This window comes from Dipodomys spectabilis, unplaced genomic scaffold, assembly GCF_019054845.1.
Source record: "Dipodomys spectabilis isolate Male_0828 unplaced genomic scaffold, ASM1905484v1 ptg000019l, whole genome shotgun sequence".
Taxonomy (NCBI): Eukaryota; Metazoa; Chordata; class Mammalia; order Rodentia; family Heteromyidae; genus Dipodomys; species Dipodomys spectabilis.
In genome coordinates, this window is record NW_024870696.1 from 23657490 (window position 1) to 23685131 (window position 27642).

General features: G+C 51.6%; 1 protein-coding gene across 1 annotated transcript in view; it reads right to left on the bottom strand.

Annotated features, from left to right (window-relative positions):
* Nucleotides 1–20620, bottom strand: part of Prdm6 (PR/SET domain 6) — a 103894-nt gene extending 83274 nt beyond the window's left edge. Inside the window, exons 1-2 of the mRNA XM_042674501.1 lie at nt 19980–20620; nt 11748–12055 (exon numbers count right to left, since the gene is read on the bottom strand). Coding sequence (XP_042530435.1) covers nt 11748–12055; nt 19980–20577 — 906 coding nt within the window. The 5' untranslated portion in view covers nt 20578–20620. The remainder of the gene's footprint in view (nt 1–11747; nt 12056–19979) is intronic.
* Nucleotides 20621–27642: the final 7022 nt, after the last annotated feature.

Genomic DNA, 27642 nt, shown 5'->3' on the forward strand with positions numbered 1-27642 from the left:
TTAATTGAGATTAAGTGATTACATAAATGTCACAAATTCCACAGTATTGCAGGGTAGTGATGCTTAAAGTCACAAACACATTTTAACCTTTACAAGGCAAATTGTCATTATCTTGGTCTATGAAGTTTGTGGGATTCTTGCTTTTCAAAGAGCCAACACTCTGAATGTGTATTTAGCAGTTCATATCTATGCACGCATTTTTATGGATGGAGGAATTGTGCAATTGTGTTGCTTTGTCACTTAGTATTTTTTGACAAGTCACAATATGTTGACAATGAGATGTTTTTCTACTCAGAGTCCAGGACCCAGTGTCAGAACACCTCACTGAACTGCTCCTAATTTGAGACCCGTGCTCAGGAGGCCTTTCTGTTTTGGAACTACCTTTACCTTTTCACATTGCAAACCAGTGCTTTGTTGTAAAGACTGTGAGTTGGTATTCTTACTGAAATCATGTACATCCAAGAAAGAAATGTTCTTTACATGCCCAATATTACTGAAATTAAGCTATTGTTAATATTCTAATTATAATTAAGTAATTCCTATTATCCTCCCTGAAAAATTGTGATTTTTTGTTTGCTCTTTTTCGGAGGGAGGAGGGCTTTCTACAACTCCAGCTGACTCGCTATGTAACCCAGGCTAATCATTTTGGGGGGTTTGTTGGTGGTGTTTCGTTGGTTGTGGGTTTGAACTCAGGGCCTGGGTGCTGTCTCTGAGCTCTTTTGCCCAAAGCTAACACTCTACCACTTGAAGCCACAGCTCTACTTCTGGCTTTTTGCTGATTAACTGGAGGTAAGAGTTTCACTGACTTTCCTGCATGAGCTGGCTTTGAACTGTGATCCTCAGATCTCAGCCTCCTAAGTAGCAAGGATTGCAGGCATGAGCCACCAGCGGCCAGTCGAGGCTAATCTTGAATTTATAATATTCCTGTCTCAGCCTCCTTGAAGGCTGAGATTACAGGAATGCGCCACCATGCTTCACTGAAAGCAAAATACATAGTTTTAAAATAAGCCAGGAACCAATGGCTCACACTTGGAATTCTCACTACTCAGAAGGTAGAGATCTAGAGAATGGTTCAAGGCCAGCACAGAGAAAGTGCTCACGAGACACCATTCTCAACCGGTGGCTAGATGCAGTGGTATGTAGCTGTCATCCTACCAATGGCAGGCTCATGGCCTATGCCAGACTGGGCAAAAAACAAAACAGTGGGATGCCAGTGGCTCACATCTGCAATCCTAGCTACTCAGTAAGGCTGAGATCTGAGGATAGCGGTTTGAAGCCAGCCTAAGCAGTCGAGTCTGTGAGACTCTTATCTCCAATTAACCAGCAAAAAGCCTGAAGTGGCACTGTGACTCAAGTGGTACAGTGACAGCCTTAAGCAAAACAGCTAAGGGACAGCACCCAGTCCCTGGGTTCAATTACAGTACCAGCACACACACGCGCAAGCGCGCGCACACACACACACACACACACACACACACACACACACACACACACACACACACACACACACACACCCTAGACACTGTCCCAAAACTAACCATAGCCTAAAGCGATGGAGACAGGCAGGTGAGGTACAGAACCGGCCATGCAAGCATGCAGCCCTGAGTTCAACACTCTCCCCACCTCTACATCCCTCCCCCAAGTTGACTTTCCTTTTCTGATAATGTTATACATAGTTAAAGAGAAACAAGTTCTGGTTTTCTATGGTACTGTTCAGTGGCTATAAACAAAAATCATATACAGTATATACATAATTCAAGAAGCTAGAAATGTATTGGCTGTTTTTAATGCTAAGAAATGAGAAATGAAGAACTAGCTATATTTAATGTGACTGAAACAGTATGTGTACATATCAAATTATCTTATAATACCCAATAAGTATCTATAACTGTGTCAATTCAAAACATTTTTAATTAAAATTTAAAAAGAATGCCACCCACGATTTTGAAGATCTCCATATTGTATAGTACCTCCTCAGCTCAGAATCTTTCTTACTTGTGAGCCATGCTGGTAAATTTGCATTGAAATATTATTTAAACTTGATTCTGTAGTAATTAACTCCAAAGGAGTCATTGTCTAGTCTGTATAATCTTTTGTTTTAGCAAATAAGTGGTAAGTCTTCATATTTATACACCAAACTCACTAGAAGCAATATTTACTATTAGCACTAAAAAAAAATACAGAGGAAAAACTCTCATTTATTATGTAAAAATCATACTATTTCCTCTTTATGGAACTATTTACTATCTTACTATTTTATATGTGGAGAAATAGGAATACAAAGAAATTAAGTAGTTTCTGTAAAGTCTTATACATACCAAGATAAATAATGCCTTCCAACCTAAATTTTTTTATCCTTTGTTGTTAAAACTTTTATAGAGAGAAAGGAAAACAGCTTTTTCTCCTTCGTTTTAGAGGGTCATTACTGTCTCCTCATGGACATGAGAAAGGCTCTGGTTTTATTAAAGACATGTGCTGTAAAGCATATGAAAATTATCAGTACAAGTGTTTCTACAATACCAATAGAGTCTGCTGGCTGTTAATTACATTTCTCACCGAGAAAGGGTAGAGGGGGGAGAATGAGATTAGACATAAAATCTATTCCAGGGTGAGTCAAATTTAAACATTTGCAGGACACCTCTTGAAAACATTCCTACTGCCCGCTGCTTTAAAATGTGTTTTTGCATATCAAGGTAATCGTGCAAACATCGTTTAACAAAACGGTGATACAATGAAATAAATTACATAGTTGTGCTGAAAAGGTCATTGTGAAAATCAACACTGGTGCATACTTCCACATAAATTCAATTCCTTATGATCTACATTAGTTACTTTTAATATGGAAATCCATTTCTACCATTTTAAAGCCTGAAATTGTATACTTTGTAGATTATCTGGGTCAAATGTTATACTCAATAAATTGGAATTAAGTGTTAACTCCCTCAGGAAAGATATGAAGTATGGTATTTTATATTAAATACCAATACTAGTATTATTTTGAGACAAAAGCAAAAGAGTCCAAAACCATTGTATTCTAACCTAAAATGTACATACACTTAGGAGCTATCTACTATTTGTAATGGGAAGAGAGATTTGAAAATTTAGAACTGTTACTTTTGTGATAAACATTAATATTCCCAAGTATGCTAACAACACTTTACAAGACACTGAAAACATGACTTGGTTACATTTAATTTGATTCCAATTAAAAAACACTTATGAAAGTTCTACGGATTTAGATTACACTGAATGTTTCTATGGAAGACACTTTATTATCTGAGACAGCATTAATTTAAAATGATCAGAGAGAGTGAAAAACACTGTTCATTTTAACAAAATGGGTTTAATCCAGTATCATTTATTTCACAATTGCATGCTGTATATTTGGCTTAGTAAAGAAATATACAGGAGTTCCGGGAGGGAAGGGACATCAATAATACTCACAGTTCACCCAAGACAGATCTTACCACATAGTTTTTAATGTCTTAGGATACATACAAATAAACAACAACAACAAATACCACGGCTGGGCACCCGTGGCTCATGCCTGAAATCCTAGCTACTCAGTAGGCTGAGATCTGAGGACTGCAGCTTAAAGCCAGCCTGGGCAGGGAAGTCCCTGAGACTCTTATCTCCAATTGACCACCAAAATGCTAGAAGTGGAACTGTGGCTCTCAAGTGGTAGAGTGCTAGCCTTCAGCAAGGAAAATAAAGGAAAACACCCAAGCCCTGAGTTCAAGCCCCAATGTACACACACACACACACACACACACACACACACACACACACACACCGCAAAATGCTTTGGTTAATAATGAATAATAATAATTCTGACTTAGTAGGCACCAATAGCCACACAAATGCAAGGTGTCACCAAGTTCTTTGGCTTTCTGAAATACAGTATTTTCCCTTTTAATCAAAGAAGTGCTTTCACATCCAAGTAGTGTGCATTCACAATCAGGACAGAAATCAGGCTTTTTGTTGCTATTGTTGTCTACCAACACTGCCAAGCATTCTCAAAAGGTTTGTTATTTTATGAGCTCCAGTTTGTGTTGAAGTTTCAAAAGGGGGGGAATGATGATTAAAAACAAAATGATGATTAAAAACAAATGTTCTAAGTCAGTTATTTCGTACTAAGCGGAAACCGCACGGGTAGCTTTCACTGGATGGAGCCCTGTGGACACATTTGGCACACCCCTGGCTGTGATTTCAGGAATAAAGGCAACTTTGTGGTTTGTGGTTAGTGACTAAGCACCAAGTGAACTTGTTGTGTGTGTGTGTGTGCGTGTGCACGCGCGTGTGTCTTCTTGTATAGGAAAATCTGCATCCTTTTGAGCATTTCACACTTTGTAACAATGTCTTCATTATGCCTTCCAGAATTAATTGACCTAAAATCCAGTGAGTCTACGATATATCTATTGGATAATTAGAACTCGAAGGACCAACAAATAAAACACATTATTGACTTTTAGATATTCAATCACACAAAGATTTTACAGCTGCAATTTGAAAATGTTATTTCCTTTTAAACTGTCACTGTATCAAAATCCGGGCTGCTGACCGGAAGCACCATATTATCGATACCTTCTCCCAAACTAGGATTCAAATTGAAAAGTGACGCTACAGCCTTTAGGACAACCTGCTCTTACTCTCATGGTCTAGCTGGATCTTTTCTGAAGGCAAATGGAACTTCATCACTATAAGCATCTGCCTGACCTTGAGAGCTAGAACAGCCAGGGGGGGAGGAGAGGGGCGTGACCAATAGCTATAGATATCAGTGAATGCGCTTGTGTCAATGATCATTGCTGAAATCTGTCTATACCACACTGGAACGATCAATTTTGTAAATGATTGCAATAATCAAGAAAATTGCCTAATTTATAAATCCTTGCATACAGCACTTTAATGGATCCCTCCGCTTTAATGCTGATGCCCTCGGAGTTAAATGAATTGTTGTCTGGGCTGTCATTACACAAAATGATAAAAACATCGCGTCGGCTGGGAAACCACATCTCATGGATATTCAGACCCTCAACCCATAATCACTCATTAGTGACGACCACGAAAAGTTGCACAGTGCTGAGCTGCAGGAGGATCCAACGAGCGAGCAGATTTGTATCTGCATCTTTGTGCAAACCCTGTTCGTTTTGGGATGGAGACAAATGCCTTGCCAATGAACGGGAATGCAGAAGCACCCCCTCGTTCGCACAGCCTCGTATTCTGACAGTTTTTCTCGATCTCCTTTTATTAAATGCTGTGCCCCTTTTTTTCTTTTCTTGTTTTTAACTCCCAAGCCTAAGTCAGCATGCTTGGCCACTCTGAACTCCCCGGCAGTGACTGGCTTCAACACGGGCGCTACGAGGTGCGCTAAAGCAAATTGTGTGATGTCCCAAACCTTCCATTCCCACGCCCAGGTAAATCACAGAGTCCACCTGGACACCCAGGCTGCACATTAGCTCGGTCCCCAAGCCCACCACACAGAGATTGTTCTTCGCAGTTAAACCTTGACCAATTGATTCCAGCCAATAGTGTGCTGTCAGTATTTTACTTACTGCTCAATCTCACTAACCTGACATTTATGGTGCACTGATTGGCCTCTGTCAGTGGTGCTAGTTGTAAATTCACTTTGAAAAGCTTTGTGTTAACAGCCTTCAACCAGGCTCCAAGAAGAGTAGGAACAGGCAGCCTGACAATTGCTCGACCTCCTGCCCTTATTACAGTGAGTAAATCAGGGTTTGAGCCATTAGGCTGGAGCCTGGGGCCTACACAGAAAGGATTGACATGACGAAAGGTCAACCTCTGTCACACATGTGTAACAATTTGGATAATGGAATTCTGCAACTTATCTAAGGGAGGTGGCAAATGCTTACGGGGAAAGGCATATTCTGCTCTGGTTTCTCTGGCTTTTATGCTAAGTACTTGTACCAGAATCTGTAGTTCTTGTGTAAATACACAAGGAATGTCTGAATTCATGTCATCCTGGAGTATGTAAGCGTCTAAAAAAGCAAGAAAGGGAAAGAGAGAGGGAAGTGGGCTCTAGTCATTCTATATGCAGCCTTCCTCATCCCCCCCCCCCCCCCCCCCCCCCGCAGCCAGTGTCTCCAGCCTTTCTCCGAGAAGGGACCTGACTCCGTTTTTCATATTCAATCACAACCTTGATCCCTAAGATTACCTTCCCACGCTGATTCCAAAGAAACAACACAGATTCTCTCCGTTAAACAGTGTTATCACACACATACATAAGAAGGCTTTCCTGCCACTTCTCAGGGCATAACAGGATTTCCATCCCTCGCTTTCTGCAGTGACTGTGGTCAGGCAGATTTTCTTCACATGGACAAAAGGTTATGAGTTTAAAAATCAACAAATGAGCTGGGCTAGTGGCTCATGCCTGAAATCCTAGCTACTCAGGAGGCTGAGATCTGAGGACTGTCCATTACAATTCCAAGCCAGCCTAGGCAGGAAAGTCTATGAGACTCTTTTCTCCAATTAACCAGTAGAAAGCTGGAAGTAGAGGTGTGTCTCAAGTGGTAGAGTGCCAACCTTGAGCAAAAAAAACAAAAAACAAAACCCTTAGGCACAACACTCAGGCCCTGAGTTCAAACCCCAGTACCAGCACACACACACACACACACACACACACACACCAACAAAAAATAATCCTGTTGGTCCCAAACACACCAGACTTTATAAAATGCTTGCACCTAAGGTACATCAGTGTTAAAGACAGGTTAGGATTAAACCTCACGAACATAAAGATTTCTACAGGGATAGTGTGTGTGTGTGTGTGTGTGTGTGTGTGTGTGTGTGTGTGTGTGTGTGTGTGTGTGTGTGTGTGTGTGTGTGTGTGTGTTTAAAACCAAGTTATGTGGGGACTTAGATCACCAAGGGTGCAACAAGCAGCCTGATCAAAAGGGGCGAGGGCTTTCAACAGATCTCTTCAAAGCCAACTCCAAGCACTAAGTTTTGATTTTAACACAATGCTGGAAACCCTTCCAAGAGGCAGCAGATGGTTTTAGAGTTTATGTAAAACTACAAAATGGTCACACTCTATCAAATGGGCACCACTATAAAAGACATCTTCCAATTCAATGAGGCAAAGCCAGAGAGATGCACCAGCTGTTACGATGCATAATTTAATGCGGGAGCAACAAGGCCATGGCTTATGTTTAAGGAGAAATTATTTTTATTTCATAAAATTGACATGTTCAAAGACCAACTTTCAGGCAGAGCTGTAGATTAAATGAGAAGTGGCTGGGAAACAATTTTTCCTTCAGCATAACTATGACAGCCATGCATTCTATCTTTTGGTGTCTTGATAAATTAGACCCAAATGAGACAAAGTCTACAAAGCAAAATATTGATTACAAGGCTACCACTAAACTAATTTTCAATCATTTTAATTTGATTTTAAATAGTAACTTAATATTATTTTAAACATCTAAATACATACAAATGGGTTCAGTATGGTATATGTGGAATCAACTCATTTATAAAACCATACACATAGCACATTTAAAATATGAACTCAATTTATTTCCTTCTAGTACCAATTACTTCTGATGGCTTTCAAATATAAACATTTAGCAGTAGGTAATATATTTTTAATATTGGTTTTCATTAATATCTTTTGACTTAAGCTAAATGGTAATGATGAAAAATAGGCCATTTGCTTAAAAGTGAAACTCTTATTAAATCTAAAATATCATGGCACAGAATCAAACCACAAAAAGGCCCACATTATGTTACCCTATTGGTTTTCTGACAAAAAATAGTGAAGGTTCCCACCTAGTGCAAATTAGGTTGACACATTCAAATTTACTCAGGCAAAGAGAAGACAGGTCTTATAAAGTTAAATATCTTTCTAGTTCCTTGACAATAATCCTAACAAGTAACTACATTATCTCAATTAGCGGAATCTTTTCTTAGGTTGAAAACAAATGCAATTTATTTTGTCATTGTTGCTAACATTTCTTGTCAAACCAGACTTCACCAGTTGAATGGTATAATTCTAGGCAATCTTAAATTATAACTTTATTTTAAACTCCTGTATATTATTCCAGTAGAATTTTAGATACACACTATGTACATTCCTAAGGTCTAGTCACATTAAATGCTGATGTTAAGCAGAAGGGGAAAACATGTACAGCTAGATTAATTTATCTCAAGGGGAAAAGAACACATTAATAACTGAGATAATATTTTCATAATGTTGGAATCAAATGTGCCTTTCAGTTCTTTATTAGAAAGCACATTAGGATAAAAATATCTTGTTCTTATCAATAAGATCCAACTGCTGAGAAAAATTCTGTTTTCTTTTTTCCCCCAATATTCAAATAGTTAAAAATGAATCATACAACTGAGTCTTGTTGCATAAATGTATAGAACTAAAAAGTTTTTAATGTAACCTGTAATGTTTTTGTTTTACAATATTGCTGTTAAAAAACACATTAACATTCTGATTCTAAAATAAATTGCCACACACACACCCTCCAAAATGACTCATTTGGATTTTAGCTTGCTCATCTTCTTAAACTAGAAAACAGAATTACCTTGGATAATTGCTAAAGTGGGAGGAGGGAGAAAAACTCTTTAGATTTTTTCCATAAATACCCAAAAGATTCAAAATATATTTAAAGTAGTGAAATGATCTTTCACTTTCTTTAAAGTGCTGAATCTTAAAGAACGGAAGCCCTACCCCCCAAATACTCGCTTTCTGAAAAAAAAGAATGGCATGCTTGCAAAACCAGCCAGACACTATGTATTGATGTATACTAGATATTAAAACACCGTTCTTCGACACAGAAAACAGTATTCTAATGATTAAACAAAAGCAATGAGTAAGGTGAATCTGTTTGTTTCTGTAATAAGCCTTCATGTTTATAATAAAATACAACCAGAGTAAAAACAATGGACTAAGAACTGAAGCAGAAATCCATCATCTGCTGGAAACAGTGACAGGAAAAGATTAGTGATCCATTTATTGTGCTGAAATAAAGATAAGTAACCCTGGTAAGATCTATCGGGACCTGACTATTGAACTTTAAATATAAAGACATTTCTTCATCAGCAAAGGACTTGAAAGACCATGAGGAAGAGACACAATTACAGTTGGCTTTTCAAATGAATTCACCACAATTCAACTGCTTTTAATTTTTCTTTTAAAAAATCTGCTTTATGTCACTCTGATATTCTGGAAGATATCTAATAAGAACATATGTTAAGTGGATAATTATTACATGAGTCATTAAACAATCATTGCCAGCTCTTTCCCATATAGATTTACAGTGTATTTACACTGGATTCCAATGACTGATCCCTTCTAATATAAATAATACAATGATTAAAAGTTTTCCACAATAGAAGTTAGGCCTGAAAGACTAAAAGAAGAGGAGAAATTCAACATTTAAAATCTTCTGTTATAAATGTAACTTAGTTCAAGTAGTCTTGTTTTATAAATCACGATGCTTAAAATAAAAGTAAATGCATACTCCATAGCTTAAAAGCTATTATACTAATAAAAATCAAAAATGTGTTTTTAAAGTGTTTTTTACACATAGTCATTTGCAGGGAATTACCTGACCCCTAGTCACTTTTTTTATGCTCTCCCGAGACAATTTTGCATGGCTGAAATGGTCCCAATGAATGGCCCCAAATGAATTCTATTCTAATTGTTGTTACAGAAGATAAAAATAAAAATGATGCCCTGAATTAAAGACCTATAGCTCATCCAAGCAGACACTGAGCAAGTATTTTTTTCAATGTAGGACCAGCTCTGTAGTTCTCTGATACATACAACTCATATATCCCAGACAATAGGCAAAACTTACTGTATAGCCACAGCAATATCCAGAAAAGGAGTAAATAATGAGCAAATTCCCCCAGTGTCTTTGCTACTCAGAATTTTGACTTCATTATGTATAGGTAAAAGTATAAAAGTATGTATAGGTAAAAGTATATACATATGTATATGTGCATATACGTATATGTGAACATATGTGTGTGTGTGTGTGTGTGTGTATATATATATATATATATATATATATATATATATATATATACTGATTTCCTGTGTGCATACATAGTGGCCTCCTGTCAATATCCTAACCATTCAAAACCTTCTAGGAAAGAACATGAACTATGGAATTTTGTTCACATTTTGCCCTCTGCACCCTAAAAATAGCATCACAGGGCATCAGCAAAGTGTTCAGTTTAACACTTTCACACAGAACCAATCTGGACCACTTGAACAACTGCTTGATAATTTCCCCCAGGAAAGTACTGGCAGATCTTTACATGATATTAAAGTTCCCAACAACATCTCTGGAACATGAAAATTATCTGGAAGTGTTTTATAAACTTTGGAGGTTCCAACTAATGAATTAGAAACAAAAGGCAACTAGGATATGTGTCAAACTAGATACTTGACATCTTTCCTAGGCAAAAGCTCTAACGTCTACACCTACGGATGGCAAATAAAGTCACTTTTCTCCTGTGCCGTTCCTGAAATTAAATCTGTGAGTAAAATTTAGGAGTGAAATGAAATGAACCTAGGAGCCTGGGACGGGGCCCCAGGAATGCCCGTAGGAACGGTGCCCAATGGGCTGCCCTATCTTCACCTTGGGCTTCCGAGCTGTGGATTCTGGTGCTCTCCCCTCCTCCATCAAAGCAAGCTGTACAGAGTCCTCAGCTCCTCAACACCAACCATCACAGGAGGGAGGGAGACCCCTGATCTGTGTCTCCCTCATGTTGAATCTCCAGAGCCTACTACACCTCTGGCCGGAAGGGAATTCAGCGTACACTTGAGTGGGTTGTTGACTGTCATAAGTTTTATGTAGTACAACTCGAACAGGACAGTTCAGAGTGCAAACAATCGTGTTGACAAGCTCTGAGCTGTGTGAAGGGCGGGCAAGGAAACCGATGCAAGACCCCTAAGGTCCCGGCAAACTCCCTTTCCTTCCCTGACAATTTCTACTTCATTCTTTCATTCATTCTGGCTGTGGTCAGATTTACACCTTCCTTAACATTACAGCATCTACAGCCCTCCAGACTAGATTGTGGACCAAACTGGTGTCTCTCTTCAGGCGAGGACCTCACTCATCAGACAGGAAGCTCAAGAACTCTCTGGTTAACCTTTTTTTCAGATCCGTTATTTTTCAATAATGTCACGGTACCGGGTTATTCAAAAGTTCTGTGCTTTCCCATGTTTTGATCTTTTTCTTTTTCGGATTTTTAAAGTGCTTGGGCCGACTGAATATCGTGAACCGTGCCTTTGTCTCACATTCCACATTCAGAAAGATGCTTGCGGCTGGGAAAATCAGCCTGACTCGGCCTCTCCCTCTCCACGCTTGGGTCCCTTCCTGCTCCAGGCACCAAGTTAAAACACCTGCAAAGGCCGCAGGCCTGGATCACACCGCAGGCCCAGGCGCCTCGGCTCCACAGCCCGGCTGCCTTCTCTTCTCGGGTGTAACCGCTCCGGGCAGGCACCGGGGTGGACAGGGGTGAACAGGGGTGGACTGCGGTGGCTGTGGATGCCTGGCTGGGCTGTGGCTAGTAGGGACAGACCTGGCCCCTCGGGGCTGCAGACTGGATACTTGACAGGCCAGGCCAGAGCCGGAAAATCTGCTCTCCAGTCCCACGACCACCACCACCCCCAGCCCCGGGGCAGGCCAAGGAAGGCTCCCCGGAACGCTGCCCCCTGCTCCAGTGAGCCCGGGCCCGGGTGGCCACAGGGCCGGCGAGGTCCTTACCTCCCAGAGGTGCTGTGTGTTCCTGACGGCGCCGGCCTGCACCTTGTCCGGGGGCAGCAGCACGCCCTGGAAGGGGCCGATCCAGGTGCCCTGCTGGATCCTCTGCGCCGCGCAGATGCCGTAGGCCAGGCCGGGCACGGTGCTGGTGCACAGGCACACCTCGCGCGGCAGGTCCCGCAGCCACTCGGGCAGCTCGGGCGGGGGCGCGGCGGCCGCGGCGCTGCTGGTGCCCACGAGCCGGCGCAGCGAGTGCAGCGGGCCGTGCATGGGGCACTCGCCGTGGCGGTTGTCCGCGCACATGTCGCAACCTGCGGGGGACACGCGGGGAGGGGGGAAGGGAGAGCGTTAACCCGGCCTCTGGGGCAGGGACGGGGTGTGCCGGCCGGCCTGGGGGAGCCCCCCTCCCCCGAGCGGTGAGCCCCGCGGCGTCGGCGCGGCCTGATCGGAGTCAGAACCCCGGAATCTTCCCCCCCACACACCCCAACGGAGCTGGGGCGCAGCCTCCACGCCGGGCAGCCGCGGCTTCCCGGCCTCGGCCGCCGCCTCCTCGGGGCGCTCGGCCTCCCGCCCCGCGTGCGTCCCCGCCGGCCGCCCACCCCGCACCCCAAGACCCCCGCCTCTGCCGCGCGCCGGGATTCAGCACGGGCGGGACTGTGCTGCGTTGGGGTGGCTGACTTCGTGCGTGTGCGTGCGTGTGCGTGTGCACGCCTGACCGCCGAGGCAGGTACCAGACAAGCCCCGCGTGGCTTCCTCCGCCTGCAGCCTCGGGCCCCCTCCACGCCCACCCCGGGGACTCCAGCCCCACGGAGGAGGGGGGCACGGGCGGGGCTGCGCTGTCGGGGCAGGTGCGCCCCGACGTGCCCCGGGCCGAAGGGACAGCCATTGGAATGATCCAGGCCCCGGGTCTTTCCGGATGGGCGTGGCGGGTTCGAGGGAGAGGGCCCCGAGCCCCGCCCCACGGCCGCCCCCAGGCCCCGGCGCCGCGACGACCCCGGGGAGCTGGAGGGAAGCGCGCGCACGTGTGACCTCGCGCCCCGCACGCAGGGCCGGGCCGGGCCGGGTGGGGAGCCGGCGGGGAGCCAGGCAGGCCTGCGCCCCCCGCGCTGTCGCCCGCAGCGCCCTCCGGGTTATGAATGGGCCCGGCGGAGCCGCGGCGTCTGCGCGCCCTGCGCCCCGCGAGGCCTCCCTCGGGGGCCGGGGCTCCTGCTGACATGGAGCCCCAAGGCGGTGAGAGCCAGGCGGCAGTGGGAGACACCTGTGCCAGGCCTCGGTCGCAGACAGGCCCGCCTGGTGGATTGCCGTGGACGAGCCCCGACGTGTGCAAGCAGCGGGTCGGAGAGGGCTTGGTGTGAAGGAGCAGGAGCGCAGGCCCGGCCTGGGGACGGCCTTCCCCTGCCATTTGCTGATCGCTGACCGGGAGACCCGACTGTGGGCGCGCGCGGGGCCGGCCAGCGCGGCCTGCCTCTCCGTCCACTCCTTAGAACACAAGGCCCCGGGGCTGTGACGTCGAGGAGAGGCCCCCCCGGCACGATCAGCTTCTGCAGGTCGAGGCTGGGCTCCCTTCCGCACAAACAGCGCCCTCTGCCAGCGGCACAAACCGGCGGAAACACTCGCCCAGGCTCCGCGCCTGACCCCCGGGCCTAGACGGGGGGTGCGCGGGGCAGTGCGCAAGGCCACTCACACCTCAGTCACCTTCCAAGCTTCCACTCGTGGTGGGAATGGAAAGAAAGGGGATCCGTTCTCATGATTACTTAGGGCCAGCTACATAGCATGCAGCTGCCAAACCAACCACCCTTCTAATGTTGAAGTGCCACGGTCCCATTTTACAGATTTGGCAAGCGAGCCGCCTTCGTGAGGACTGTAACCTGCCCAAGAACCAGGAAGCTGGAAAGGGGCAGAGAAAGAGCTCATCACCGTTGGGTCTGCCTGACTCGAGCCTTCAATTCCGGCAGATTTAGGAACACTAATGAAAGCGCTGAGAATTTCATTCCCTGATGCGTGGCTCAATCAATAGAATTAAAGTATCTCACTGATGGAACTATTTTGAGGCCACAAAAAGTGCTCTGTCGTGACTGAATTACAGAGACGTCTCTTTCCCACACTCCCGGGTTTGGGGAAGTTACATTAGCAAAGTGAATAGAAAATGCCCGTCATTTTTCATCTCAGTATCTCACTTCAGAAATAGCCTTTCAGTACCTCAGCAAAAATAGCTAAAAACAAATGACAATAATCAAGGGTGGTTTCCTCGTGAAAATAAGCATGCAACACCCCCTAGGAACTGCTCCATTAATTTCCCTGTTCTGGTAGACTCAACAAAGCAAAAGAATGAGAAGCAAAAAAGCATTTACTGCTCACACCGCTAACCACCTGCATCAGGACTTCCATCAACTCCCATCCTCTCCACGCGAAATGTCAACTGTGTGGGTGATAACATAAGGAGAAATAAACTCCAAGCAGTACCCCCACAGACAAGAAGCACACTTCTAGTAGTATTTGTAATGAATGTCAGTAAGCTATAGCTAAATCCTGTTCCCAAGAAATCCTCCAAAGCCCTCTTAAGCTTAATATTATTTCTCAGGTGTTGAAAAAGTACTGAAAAACGGAGGCTCTCTCAATATCTAGAAGATGACCTGTACCTTAAGTCTTACTGTAGACAGGTGTGATACACTCATTAGTCCTCCCAATATATGAGTCTTAACCTTGAACCACTTCATGCTCTATTAAAACATTCTACCAGAAAAGTTAGCCAACTGCCACCAAAGTGCCTGTTACACTACAGCATTCATGTATGTGGGAGCGTGCAGACCCCAGGGGTTGAACTTATGGTCCTTGAGCGTTTTTCCTCAAGGCTCATGCTCTCTACCCCTTGAGCCACAACTCTATTTCTGGCTGTTTGGAGGTTAATTGAAGGTTAAGAGTCACATGGATTTTCCTGCCCAGACTGGCTTCAAACCCTGGTCCTCAGATCTCAGCCTCTTGAGTAGCTAGGAGCCACTCACTGGACAACATTGCTTTATAAATGTGCGAAATCATAAGGTACTTGTATATAACTCGAGTGAGTTTCTTGGAGGGGAGCTAGGAGATGTTTAGCAGAAGAAGCTTGTTTCTTGGGATTGACACGCACTCTACACGTTTTCTAGCCAGCAGGCCAGACATTTGCCAGGGAAAGGTTGATGACAAAGCAGGCCAGATCCTCTCAACTACGAAGCACATCCCTACCGCTGTCTGATGTGTGCTGTGTTACTCCCCGCGGACGAACACACCAGCACCCCAGCCTAAACGAGGCGTCGAGTAAATATCCCCAGTTTAAAAAAGAAACACCAGTGCTTCCCCCCCCCCACACACACACACAAGTTCACCATTGCCCCTCACAGGGGATTTAGTTTCTCGGCCCCGGGGAGGCTGCTGGGACGGCCAGCTCTCTGGAGGACGTGTGTCCGAGGCCCTGGGGGAGGCAGCGCGGGCCTCGGTGCGGGCCAGGCCAGCCAGCGCTTCCCGCGCCATCCTCCCCGCACAGGCGTGGAGTTCACGGCGCAGGGGGACGGACGGACAGACGGACGGACAGGTGCCCAGGCTGCTTCTCTTTTCTGGCCTTTCACTTCTGGCGGTGGGAGCAGAGGTGAAAGGTGAAGCCCTGGGGGCTGGGGTGTGAGGCGGGGGAGGCCGAGGGCGGACGGGAAGTCAGCGCCGCGCCGGGTCCCCGCCGGGTCCCCGCCGGGTCCCAGGCCTCCGCGCGGCCCCGCAGCCGGCTCGCGAGGCCCGCGGCCGCCTTCCCTCCCCGCCTGCGGGGTCGCTGCCCGGGGCCCGGGGTCGAGCCGGCCGCCGGAGCCCATCGATCCGCGCGCCCCGCCCGGGGTTGGGGGGAGGAGGGGGCGCCCGGCCTCGGAGCCGCCACGCCGCCGGCCCTCCTCCACGGCGGGGCCGGGGGTCGGGAGGCAGAGCCGGGTCAGGGGAGGGGCTGCAGCCCGGGGCGGCGGCCGCGGTCCCGGCTGGACGGACGGACGGACTGACAGACAGCCCAGACTTCGGGGATCGCGGGCAGCCCCCGGTGTGGTCGTCCGGAAGACGGTATTGATAAAGGACGTGGAGAGCGAGCGGGGACTCGGGGTTGGGTGGAGCTGCCCCGCCCGGCCAGGCCTGCCCCGCCCGGCCCCGCCCGGCCCGCAGCCCCCGACCTCGCGCCTCGATCGAAGCAGGCCTGGGCCGCTGCACGGCCCCCTACAAAACCATGGGGCAATTAACCGTGTCCCGTCCCCTCATCCTTCACGGCGGGTGGCACAGATCGATGGGATGACTGCCGATGGGCCATTTTATCACCTTAAATGCACAGTCACGCCTCTTCTAGCCCCTCATACCCGGCTCCACGCGGGGACTCGCGCGCGGGGTCAGGGGCGATGCACAACAGCCAAGTCCTGGGTGTGCACACGAGAGCAAAGGGGAAAGGAGGACACAAAAGACTCCCTCTCCTCGCAGGGGGCCGGGTCTGAAATCTGAAGGCCAGCAGGGAACCTGGACAGGGCTGGGGGGAAGCAGAGGCCGCGCCTGGGAAGGGCCGGCTGGTGGACCACTCACTCCACGCTGCTCCAACAGGACCTCCTCTTCCCAGCCCGAAGGGGAAAATCCTGGGGAAGGTAAGGTCTAGAAAGCATTCGCCTCCCCCCAACCCCCCAGGTCTCTTTCCCAAATCTCACAGTAGGGCTCACCACAACCAGACAGACAACCAACCCAAACCTGGGTCAGCTCTCCTCTCTCCAGCTCTTCTCAACCCCTAAGCAAATGGACCATTGCTGCCAACCCAGCCTCCGACCCACGCTGTGCACAAACCGGCGTGCACACACCGGCGTGCACACACTGCCGTGCACACTGGCTCTGTTTCTGGCACACAAGCATCCCCTTAAATCATCATGGGATTAGAGACTCCCCTCCCCACTTGGGGAAATTGCTTGCACGCCCCAACTCTCCCCTTAAAAGACACCCCAACAGGTTTAATTTTTACGCTTCCTTCTCTGGAACTAGGGAAGAACTTCACACAAAGGTATGAAAAGCTAATTGGCTCTGCCAAGGTAAGATCCGGGTCCTCCACACATACCCCAGATGCTCCTGGGATTGCTTCTCTCCATCCTCTAAGTGGAATGACAAGGTCTCATACAACGGTACCAGCTTCCAGAACCCGAAAAGAAGGGGCCGGAGGGAATCAATGGCTTCAGGCAACCTAGCAGCAAATGAGGGCAGTAATACCCAGAAGAGAGCTCCCTTCCCCCCTGTCCAGGTATTACACTGCACAGCACTTGACTTTTAAGAGAAGACGGTAGCAGCAACAACTAAGCATTCACAGAGCTCAGTAGAAAGTATCCCTCAATCAGCGAGTAAGTTGATGCATGCAGTTAGATAACAGAAATCATTGCACAGAGTTCACTCTGGCTAACTTGCAGTTTGGGTTGTTTTTTAAAAGCTTTTTGTGTGCAAGGACTACCAAGATCATTTGCTGTGACATTTGCAACGGATGCCAATCAAGTCTCCAGTGAAATGAGTTGGGCAGAGTTCTTTTCTTATAGAGCAACAATATCGAGTGTTGCCAATCCCAGGCAAAGTTACTCTTCTCGAGGAAGGGGGAACCGTGGAGGGAACTTTTCTGCCTGGTAAGAAAAGGTGAAACAAGTCAGCATCCTTTTACATAAAAAGTGACAAAATAAAGGGGTCACTCACCTAATTCTTTCAGAGCAAAACAGCAATAGAAAAAAAAAAGGCGAAATGGAGACTGGTGAAATCTACACATAACTAGATGCTCCCCTTTCTGCGCAAACCCTGCCTCTCACCACACACACACACACACACACACACACACACACACACACGAATTGAGCATCTGCTTCTGATTTCAATCTTTCAAGGTACCCACCTACTAGCTTCCCAAGCCTAGGGAAATATTCTCCAGTCTCTGCATTTCGGACTTGGTGTAAGTACCTAGTTAGACTCAATCGTTTTTCATTTTGATAAATAAAACACACTCCATTGTTTCAAAATAATAACTAAGTATGCTTGCTCAAAAACGTTCCTGGAAGAATGGGAGGCCTGGTCTCCCATGTTATCCACAGCTAATTTAGTCTTCTATTTATTTTTGTTAAAAGCTCTTTAATTAGCGAGCAACTTGAGGTGTAACTTTAAGATGACCAAACTTCCTTTCCCTTCCATCTTTTCTCTTGAACACTGAACACTGGTTCACTCCAAAGGAGATGGATGAAATATGAGTGATTTAAATAAAATAATTCATTTCCTCCATCCAGAAAAAAAGATAACGTAGGTAATAAACTGGCGCAATGGCCATCTATTAGTTGGTAATCCATCCTCATTCTTCCTTGATTCATCTCTCTCCTCAGCGAAATGTCTTAAACCTCAAGACTGCATTATAAACAACACAGATACTTTGACATAAAGCCAGCGCTTCAAGTGGAGGCTACGCTGCTGGTATTTTTTTTTCCAACACAGATTTAATTCAGAAAAGAAACTGCAAGCCCGATAAGAAACTTCCAGCCTTCGATGACTACTTCCCTTTGCTCTAAGAAATGCCTTTTCCAACGCATTTTTATTTTTCTATCTCACAGGTTTTAAAGAACTATTCTGATAACAAAAACTGCAAGAGATTCATTAGGAAATAGCGTTTTTTAAAATCTATCTAGGCAATATAATTGTAAAAAGAAATGTTCTGACTCCCTGAAACACAAGTGTTCTTAACTGCACAGGAAACTGGAATCGAAATTCCCATTTAAAACCAGTACTTTACCGTCAAGAGTCTAGAAGGAAGAGGGGGTAAATACACTTGCTCTTTTTGCTGGTAATTATTATCCACCACAAAAAATTATCTCCAACCATTGTAAAAACACTAATACATCTCAGTCACTAGACAGTGTTTGGGTTTGGGTTTCCTTGAATCGAAGCAATGACTTTGGGAACCCAAAGCAATCCAATTAAAGACACTCCTCTCCTGCAGAAAATCAAGACATTTATGGAGTAACAGACATTCCGCAAGAAACAACTTATTCAAAATATCTCAAAAAGTAAACCTTCGTGATGACTTTTCCTCACAGAAGCCAGACGAAAGGGTGAGCTGGAGAAAACAAATGAAGGAAGGCTGATCTCTGAAACGTGATTCCCTGCCTGGACCTCACCCCCATCCCCACAGGTCTCTGGAAGCACACGTAACACTTAACCACCACCCCCCCCCAAAAAAAGGAGTAAACAAGCCACAGCTTCTGAGTTGACCCAGAGAGAAGCAGATACAAACAAAGCAACGCACACTCTGGAGTTTTCACTGGGGGTTCTGCTTCAAAACAGCACACTAGAGTGCACTTGGGACAAGCATTTAAGATTGTGACCCCCAGAAGTCCGGATCTCAGGTTAGGCGGTTACCATGCCCTGGTGCCAGAGAAGAAGACGCTTCCTGGAAACCACTGTCACCAGGAACTTTTCAGAGGCAAAGAAAGAAACAGGCGGAGCACGGTGGGCCGCACGCGCGTGCGGGACCGGGGCGCTCGGTGAATGCGGGGTCCTGCAGGACCCTCCCGGCCCCGGACGTCCACACCCTGGGGGTGAAGTAGCGGGCGCTCTTCTTTCCCTCCTTTTCCAGCTAAGACTATACCCAAGCATGGCGGCCTGTCCTCGGGAAGGGCGCAGACTCACTGACAACCCAAAGGAGGGCCGCCAGGCCCGGGGTTCAGGCCGCCCCCCCCCCAAACCAAGCCTGACAGTTAATTCCCGGGGTGGGGAAACAATCGCCGATCTCCGTGCTCCCCGGCGTCCGCTACGCCACCCCGGTCCCCCTCGGGCCCGGCGGGGCCGGGAAGCACGCCCGTCCCGTGCTGCCGGTCAGTGACCCGCGGGTCCCGGAGCACCGCGCGGCGGGAGGGCGGACGCCGGGCCGGGCCACGGGCGGCTGCAGCGCCCCCAATCCCTACGGAGCTGTGCGAGCAGGAAGGGTCAAGAGATGGGACAGGGCGAACCCCAAGATGCCACTGCGGCCACCCCATCTTCCTCCTCCCACGCCGGAAAACTTTGGCCACCGCGATCGATCGGCCCGAGAGGCGCGCGGGACCCGGGCGGGGACACCATCTCCCCGCCAGGACGGCCCCCGGCGCCCCCGGGCCGGCGGGACCCCCGCCGATCCCTCCCCGGCCCACCCGCGCCCGCTCCGGCGGCGGCGCGGCCCGGGCGGGCGTGAGCCCCGCGGCTACGTACGGTTGTTGGGGTCGCTGGTGTGCGGGTGGAGCGGGATGATCTCCATGCGCTGCTGGCCGTACAGGTAGTAATCCAGCTCTTCGGCGCTGCAGCGGAAGCGCGGGGCGCCCCGGCCGTCCCCGCCGCCGCCGCCGCCGCCCTGGGCCGGCCCGGGGCCCGAGGCGGCGCCCAGGCACAGGTCCTTGGAGGGCAGCGGCTCGGCGGCCACGGTGGCGGCCACGGCGAGGGGCGCGAACACGGGCAGCTGGGCCACGGGCAGGGTGGAGAGGCCCGCCAGGGCGGCGGCGGCGGCGGCGGCCGCGGCGCAGGAGGACACGGAGGAGGCGGCCGTGGAGGAAGACGCCGGGGCGGACGAGGCGGAGGAGAGGGAGGCGGGCCGCGGGCGCAGGCCGTCCGGCTGGGGCTCGGCGCGCTCCGGGGGCGGCGGCGGCGGCGGCGGCAGGGGCTGCGGCGCGCCCAGGGGCCCCGCGGGGCCGCCGCCCTTGAGCGGGCCGCCGCCGCCGCCGCCCGCGTGGGGGAAGAGCTGCTGCCAGTGCTGCAGGTAGGCTGGATCCACTTTGAGGAAGGCCGAGCCGCCGGGGTCTCCGGGCTTCAGCATGTCGGGCGCCTCGGGCTGGGGAGGGGAGGGCGAGGAGGGCGCGCGTGAGACGGGCCCCGGCTCGGGCGGCGGGAGCCCCGGGGCTGCCGGGCCGCCGGCCCGCGTCCGCCGCTCGCCCTCGCCCACAACTCGGCCGGGGCGCAAAGTTTACTCCGGAGCCTCGGCGCCGCGCACAGGAAGCGGCGCGCGCCCGGCGCTGCCCGTCTCCCCCCCCCCCCCCCAGTCCCCCCTCCTGGCCCGCCGGACCACGCGGCGCTGCCCCGCACCGCTCAGCCGCGGGCCGCCGTCCCCGCCCGCGGCCGGCGCCCGCCCGCCGACCCCAGGGCGGACTGGCGCAGCGCCGGCCGGGGCGCGGGCGCCGGGTCGGTCTCGCCGGGCCTCCCCCGGCCCCCGCCCCCGCCGCCGACCCCAGCCCGGGACTTCCATCCTCCCGAGCCCCGGGCGACCCTCCCCTCCCCGTACCTGAAGCCGCCGGGCCGCCGGCGGGTGCGGGCGTGTGGGCCGGGGACTCCGGCCGTGAGCGCGCGCGGGGGTCCGGGGCGCGCTACATGCCCCCGGGCCGCGTGGGGGCAGCGCCGCGGCGATCGGGCCGCCGGGAGCCCTCCCGCGGGGTCCCGGCGAGGGCTGCGTGGCCCCGCGGAGGGCGCGGGGGTGCGGGCGGGCCCCCGGCGCAGGAAGGAGCCGCCGCGGGCCGACCCCGCCGCTCCGCTCTGGCAGCTCCCGGCCGCGCACGTGGCTTTTACGACAGCGCAAAATACAAGTGTGTGCGTGCGTGTGCGGTGTGTGTCTGAGAGAGACCGAGAGAGACGGAGAGACGGAGGGAGGGAGGCGGGGAGGGAGGGGGGAGGGGGAGGGGGAGGCGGCGGGCGGCTGGCTGAACCGAGGGGAGGGGAGGGGGAAGGAAGTGCTAACTGGGCTGGACCCACGGACCGCCCCGGCTCCTCTCGTGCGCGGATCCGTCGTGGGCCGGGCCTCCCGCGCAGCCCCGCGCTTCCCCGGCGCGCGCCCCCGGGCTCTGCGGCCGCCTCTGTCCGTGCGTCCAGCTCTTTCCCGGGCGCCGGCTCCGGGCCCGAACCGCGTAAGCCGCGGAGGCGCGGGCGGCGGCGTGCGTCCCCGCGAGCGCTCGCGTGTCCGCGCGGGGCCGGCGGGGAGAGTCGGTGCGGAGCCCGAGCCCGCGGGGGGTGGGGGGGTCGTCCCCGGCTCCGATGCTCCCGGGGTGCTGCGGGGTGGGGTGTCAGAGTCACACAGCGGCCAAACCACCTCTGCCCTAAATCCTCGCGGGGGCGGGGGTGGGTGCTGCAGGCGCCGCCGTGGGGTCGTCACGTCCGGGAGCTCAGCCAAGGCCCCGAGTCAGGTACTCAAAGCCGCGTCTGGACACAGCTGGCCCGGGACCGGGTCACCGGCGAGCTCCCTCCGCCCGGCGGGGGTGGCGCGGGGGTGGGGGGACGCCCACGCCGCCCCGGGCTGGTCGCCCTCGCCACGCAGTGCGGCGTGCACGATCCGGCGGGCGCCGGCCCGGCTGTCCCGGGCACGCGTGGCGGGCGGGCGGCCGCAGATCAACCCCGCCCAGAACACACGTTTATTGAGCCGTCGCCACGCGAAACGGTTAATAAAGAGTCTAATGTTTTTCCTCCTCTTCGCTCCCCTCGTGTGTGGTACGATTCCGGGAAACGCGCTTCGACTTGGGGGGCCACGCGCGACGCCTCCGTCCGGGTTGGAGCGGAGCTGGGCGGCGCGCGCCGCGGCCGGCGTGCCCACGACGGGGTTACCCGTCATCCCCGGCGGGAGCGGCGACCCCCGCGAGGGCAGCCCGCCGTGGGCCCGCGGGCAGCCACGCCGCCCTCGGCCGAGCGCTCGGCGCAGGGCCGCGGACCGGGCTCCGGCCTCCCTCGTCCTCCTCTGCTGCCCGCACCGCCGCACGCGCGGCTGCTGGGCCGGGGGAGGAACGCCCCCCTCCTCCCCGCGTGCTCGCAGCCAGCCCGTGACCGCTCGCAGGGAGAGGCGGGGAGCCTCGGCGACGCACCCCCATCCCGGCCTCCTCTCGTCTGCCCGGAGCCGGCCCCTTCCACGCGCGGGGCCCGGACCTGGAGAGCCCACGGACCCCCACGGCCTCCTTCCCCCCAACAGGCTGCAGACACGGCTTCGAAGTCTCCTGCCACCCGCACCGTGGGAAGCGCGTGTGCGTGCGTGCGTGCGCGTGTCCTCTCGTCTCAGTGAGATGAGCCGCGTGGTTAACGAGGCTTTGGACGCGAGGCGGGCGCTCAGTGCGCGCTCCGTGCGCCCGGCAGCGGCGGGGAAAGGCGTCTCCCCGACCTCCCAGCGCCTCCAGCCGGGGGGCGCCGAGGCTGAGCGAGGCGAGCGCGGCAGCTTCAGGACGTGGGCGGTGGAGGCCGATTCCGATCGGGGTCCGTGGGGTGCCGGGTGTGAACTCCCGCGCGCGCGCGCGCCCCCCTCCCCGCCATCCTCCGCCCGGCCGCGGTGGGGTGGGTGGTGCTGCCGGAGACCCGGGCCGGACAGGCGGCGGCGAAGGTGGGGGAAGGCTCCCTCTCCCGCGGCTCCTCTCCACGGAGTCCCAGGTTCGAGCCCCTGCCCCGCCCGCCCAAGCACTCCCAGCCGGAAGACGCGGCGACTCCGGGTCCCCGAGCGCAGACGGACAAAATCAGAGGGAGCGAGAGAGCCCTGGGAAGGCCCGCGGATGGGGAGGCTGGAGACGGGGCGCGCGCGCGTGGCGCGCACACCCGGGACGCGTGGCGCAGGGCGGCGCGGCGTGGCGCGGCTCCCGGCCCGGGCCCGCCCCGGCCGCGCGCCCTCGACCCCGGCCTGCGCTTGGGCCGCCGCGGCGGCGCGCTCACCTCCGGGGTGTGCCCGGATCGCCAGGACGTGCAGCCCGCAGACCCGCGAGGAACAAATCACTTGGACCCCGTAGGAAGCGGTCGGACGTGTGTGTGTGTGTGTGTATGTGTGTGTGTAAATCCATCGCTCCCGAATCGATGGGTGAATATTTGCTGGGAATTTGTTCCACGGGAATAAGCGAGGAGCGCGAGTGTATCAAATGCAAACGGGGGTGGCGGGGTGGGGGCGCGGTGGTGTTTTTCTTCATTGATTAATGGCCTCTAAAATAAAAACAAGTGGGAAGCGGAGGCCGGGTCGATAAATGAACTACCCAAATTCATCATGTTCTTGAGCATTGTCTCCCCCTCCCCCACAACGCACACCCCGAAAATTATCCTTAGGAAACCTATTGTATCCTTAGCTGGGAGGGGCCGAGGAGGGGAGAAAGGCCCGAGCGGGAAGGGGCCGGAGACCGGGGAACCTGTCCGCCGCGGGACCCCCTGTGCGATTTCGTTTGACATGCAATTAAAAAGTTTGCCTTTCATATTAATTATTTGTTCCCGGTGGGGGATGGGAACGCGCGGTCGCCGCCTCTGACAGGAGGCCAATAAAGGATTCAGCGGCTCTCCTGTCTGCCCAGCCTGCTCCTGTTTCTAGGTTTAAGGTCACGGGTGGCTGAGTTAATAATTCATTAATATAGACATGTATTCAGAAGGGTTCTCTGAGATCTACTCTCCCTGCCTCCACCCAGAGATTTATTTTCCTGAGAAATGGATGGGGGGGGGGGGCTGGGCTGCAGGTGGAAGGAGGGGGAAGAGAAGAGGGAATGGGGGAAGAGAAGAAGCTGGTGACAGCTCGCCGCACTACAGCATGGAGCCCCATGGCGTGCTAGCAAAACTTGGTGGCGAATGTGGCATCCGAAGAGCACGGGGATTGTGGCCTCCACCGGTCCTTTCTCCAGCTTCTCCAGCTTGGCTCAGCCGCCCGCTCAGAAAGCCCCCTCCCCCTGGGATTTTGGGGAAGCCAACTAACTGAGGACCCAGGAATGCAAACAAAGGAAGGCAAGCTCTGGAAAGCCAGACCCCACTGCCGAGAAGTTCCCAAAGGAAGTGTTTCCAAATTTGCCCAGAAAGGAACTTCCCTTCCTACAGGGATAGGCAACTTCTGGCAGGTCCTCTCCCTCAGAAGTCACACTGTGGGGCATGACCCAGCCTCCCCGGTCCAGGTCCTCAAATGTACATTCTAGAAGGATGGGGACAAAAGGGAAATGGTGAGTGATACAGACACTAATAGTTGCTCTGCCGGGCAAGGAAGAAAGATGAGGGAAAGGGAGCATGCACAGCTGGAAGGAAGGAGACACCGATGACCATTTACTGGCCAAGGAAAGGAAGGCTTTCCCTAGAAAGTGACATGTGAAGGGACATAGAGCCAAAGGATACAGGTAAAAAGCTGCCTCCCGAAGCACAGGCCACACCAGCTTCACTTAGGATGCTGTGAGCGCCTTCCATACAGCATGTGCTGCTCCTGTCAGATGACACGCTTTGCTGCTGGTGAGGAGACCCTACTCCGTGATCTACTTCAAAGTGTTTGGGCCTCATTTTCTTCAAGGATCAAACCAAGGGATGCAACTAATACGCCTTTCCATCCTAAGCTTTCCATGAAATTGCTACCAAATTCTGCCTTCTTTGCTCTGCTATAAATTTTATATCTCACCTCCTGGGGCCTCTGCGACGATTGCTTATAAAGTGCACTAAAAAACAAATTGAGCCAGGTGCCAAGAGCGCACACCTGTGATCCTATTATTATATGGAGAGTGTGGTTCAAAGCTAGCACAGGCAAGAAAGTCCAAGAGCCTCTTCCCTCTCATTAATCATCAAAAAGCCAGAAATGGAGAATGCTGGCCTTGAGCATAAAAACTCAGGAACGGTGCCCAGGCCCCAAATTCAAGCCTCTGGACTGGCAAAAATAAAAGGAAAAAAAGCCATAACATGTTTTTAATGTGTGTGGGTGTGTGTATATATGTGACTAGACTTGAACTCAGGACCTGGGCACTATCTCTTACTTTTGTTTTTGCACTTCAGAACCTAGGAGCTTTTTTGCTCAAGGCTACTCCTCTACCTTTTTTTGGGGGGGGGGGGGTCTGGTCGTGGGGCCTGAACTCTGGGCCTGGGCGCTGTCCCTCAGCTCTTCAGCTCAAGGCTAGCGCTCTACCACTTGAGCCACAGCGCCACTTCCGGCTTTTTTCTTTTTGCTTATGTGGTGCTGAGGAATCGAACCCAGGGCCTCAGGCATGCAAGGCAAGCGCTCTACCACTGAGCCACCTTCCCAGCTCTACTCCTCTACCTTTTGAGCCACAATTCCTCTGTGTGTGTGTGTGTGTGTGTGTGTGTGTGTGTGTGTGTGTGTGTGTGTGTTATTAGTAGTTAATTGGAGTTTCGCAGACTCTCCTACCTGGACTGGCTTTGAACTGTGGTCCTCAGATCTCAGCTTCCTGAGTAGCTAGGATTAGGCGTGAGCCACTGGCACCTGCCCATAAGTTGCATTTGATCACATGAAGCCCTTTGCAGCTTACAGCTCAGCACTTAGAAGAAGCTCTTCCCTGGGAGGACACAGCAGGGCCCTGCGTTCCGTGGACACAGCCACCTTTTCAGTGGCACGGGTAGTTTCTATGTCCCCTCAATTCCTTCTTATCACAATGGTACTGGGACGGCAAGCCCCTTCCTTTCCAACGTCAGAGATGGCCTATGTCGCCAAGAGGCCAAGCAGAGGCTATTTGTGAGCATTTGCTTCTATCCTGGGGCAGGACCAGAGCAGGCCCCTGCTGCAGACCCCCCCCCCCCACACACACACACTCCGTTCACCTTGGTTACCCAGCAGCTGTCATTCACACAAAGCCTCTCAGCCACTCCAGGCCTGATTTGGATTTGACCTACTGACCTGGAGGTGAAAGGCTCCACATAGTCCATTACCAATCCCTGGGGCCAATTGAGTCTCCCAGCAAAGCCTCTAAATATATCCCTTCCATTTGCAGGGAGATCAGCTATTGCCCTTTGCAAAGGCCTTCTAAGTTAAAAACTTATCTATGGCAGTTCAGAGTCATGAAGGTTTAATGAACACTGGTCTCATTTTTTAAAAGAAGTTCCTTTTTTTTTTTTTAAGACTTAGATGGAGAAAAGTAAATAGAGAGAACAATCTGTGGAACCCCTAGATAATAATCATGAATTCTCCTTACTGTCTCTTTTCAGCCACCACTTTGCTAGAAAATCTTAATTGTTCTGTTTTTCCAAGAGTCTGTAAGAGTCAAAATCCAACCAAAATGGACAGATTAACATTAATAATACAATAATAATAATAATTAGCAATGAGTGCTCATGGTGCTGTGAAAACTACTGATAAGAATCAAAATACTAGAGCTAGGAGCCAGTGGCTCCCAGAAGCTACTCAGGAGTCTGAGATCTGAAAGTTACATTTGAAGCCGGCTGGGACAGGAAAGCGATGAATCGCTGATCTCCAACTAACCAGCAAAAAGCCAGAAGGTGCAACCCAAGTGGTAGAGCTCCAGCATTGATCAAAAGGTTAAGGGAGAGCAGCATGTAGGCATTTAGGCCCTGAGATCAAGCCTGCATATGGGTGCGCACGTGTGTGTGTGCGCGCGCACACGCACACACACAGGCACACACACACACACACACACACAACCAGGATCTCTAGGATGATCTGTGACACTGTTCATCAAGATTGTGAGAGCGTCTTCTGCTGGTCACCACCGTCAGTTGAAGCTGTTTATCTTAGGCCTCAGGTTATGCTAGATGTGACAGGAAGGTCACAGTGCTTAGAAATTAGGAGCGCGGCCACGATCCGGTCACATTTGGAGACCTGGCGGCCCTGACACCTGGTGATTCCTCCGACTGCTCCCATCCTAAGGGGCCTCGGGGCTTTTCCTCCCAAGAACAGCCCAAGGCAGCCAGGCCCCTGGCACAAGGCCTCTGAGGTCTGCAGGACCCAGAACAGAGGCGATCATACACTGTCCCCTGAGCTCAGTCCTCTGAGCTGGAGCGACACCGTCAGCGAAGCTGCTTTTGGAGACAGTTTCTGGTGAGCCTGTGTTTTCTGTGTACTGGCCGGTCAGCAAACATGAAGCTGTGTCTGGTTTCCTCTGGGGAATGAGCAAACGCGTCTTTGGTCATGAATGAAGACATGGGGCTGGCAACCTGGGAGTGAACATGCCGGGGT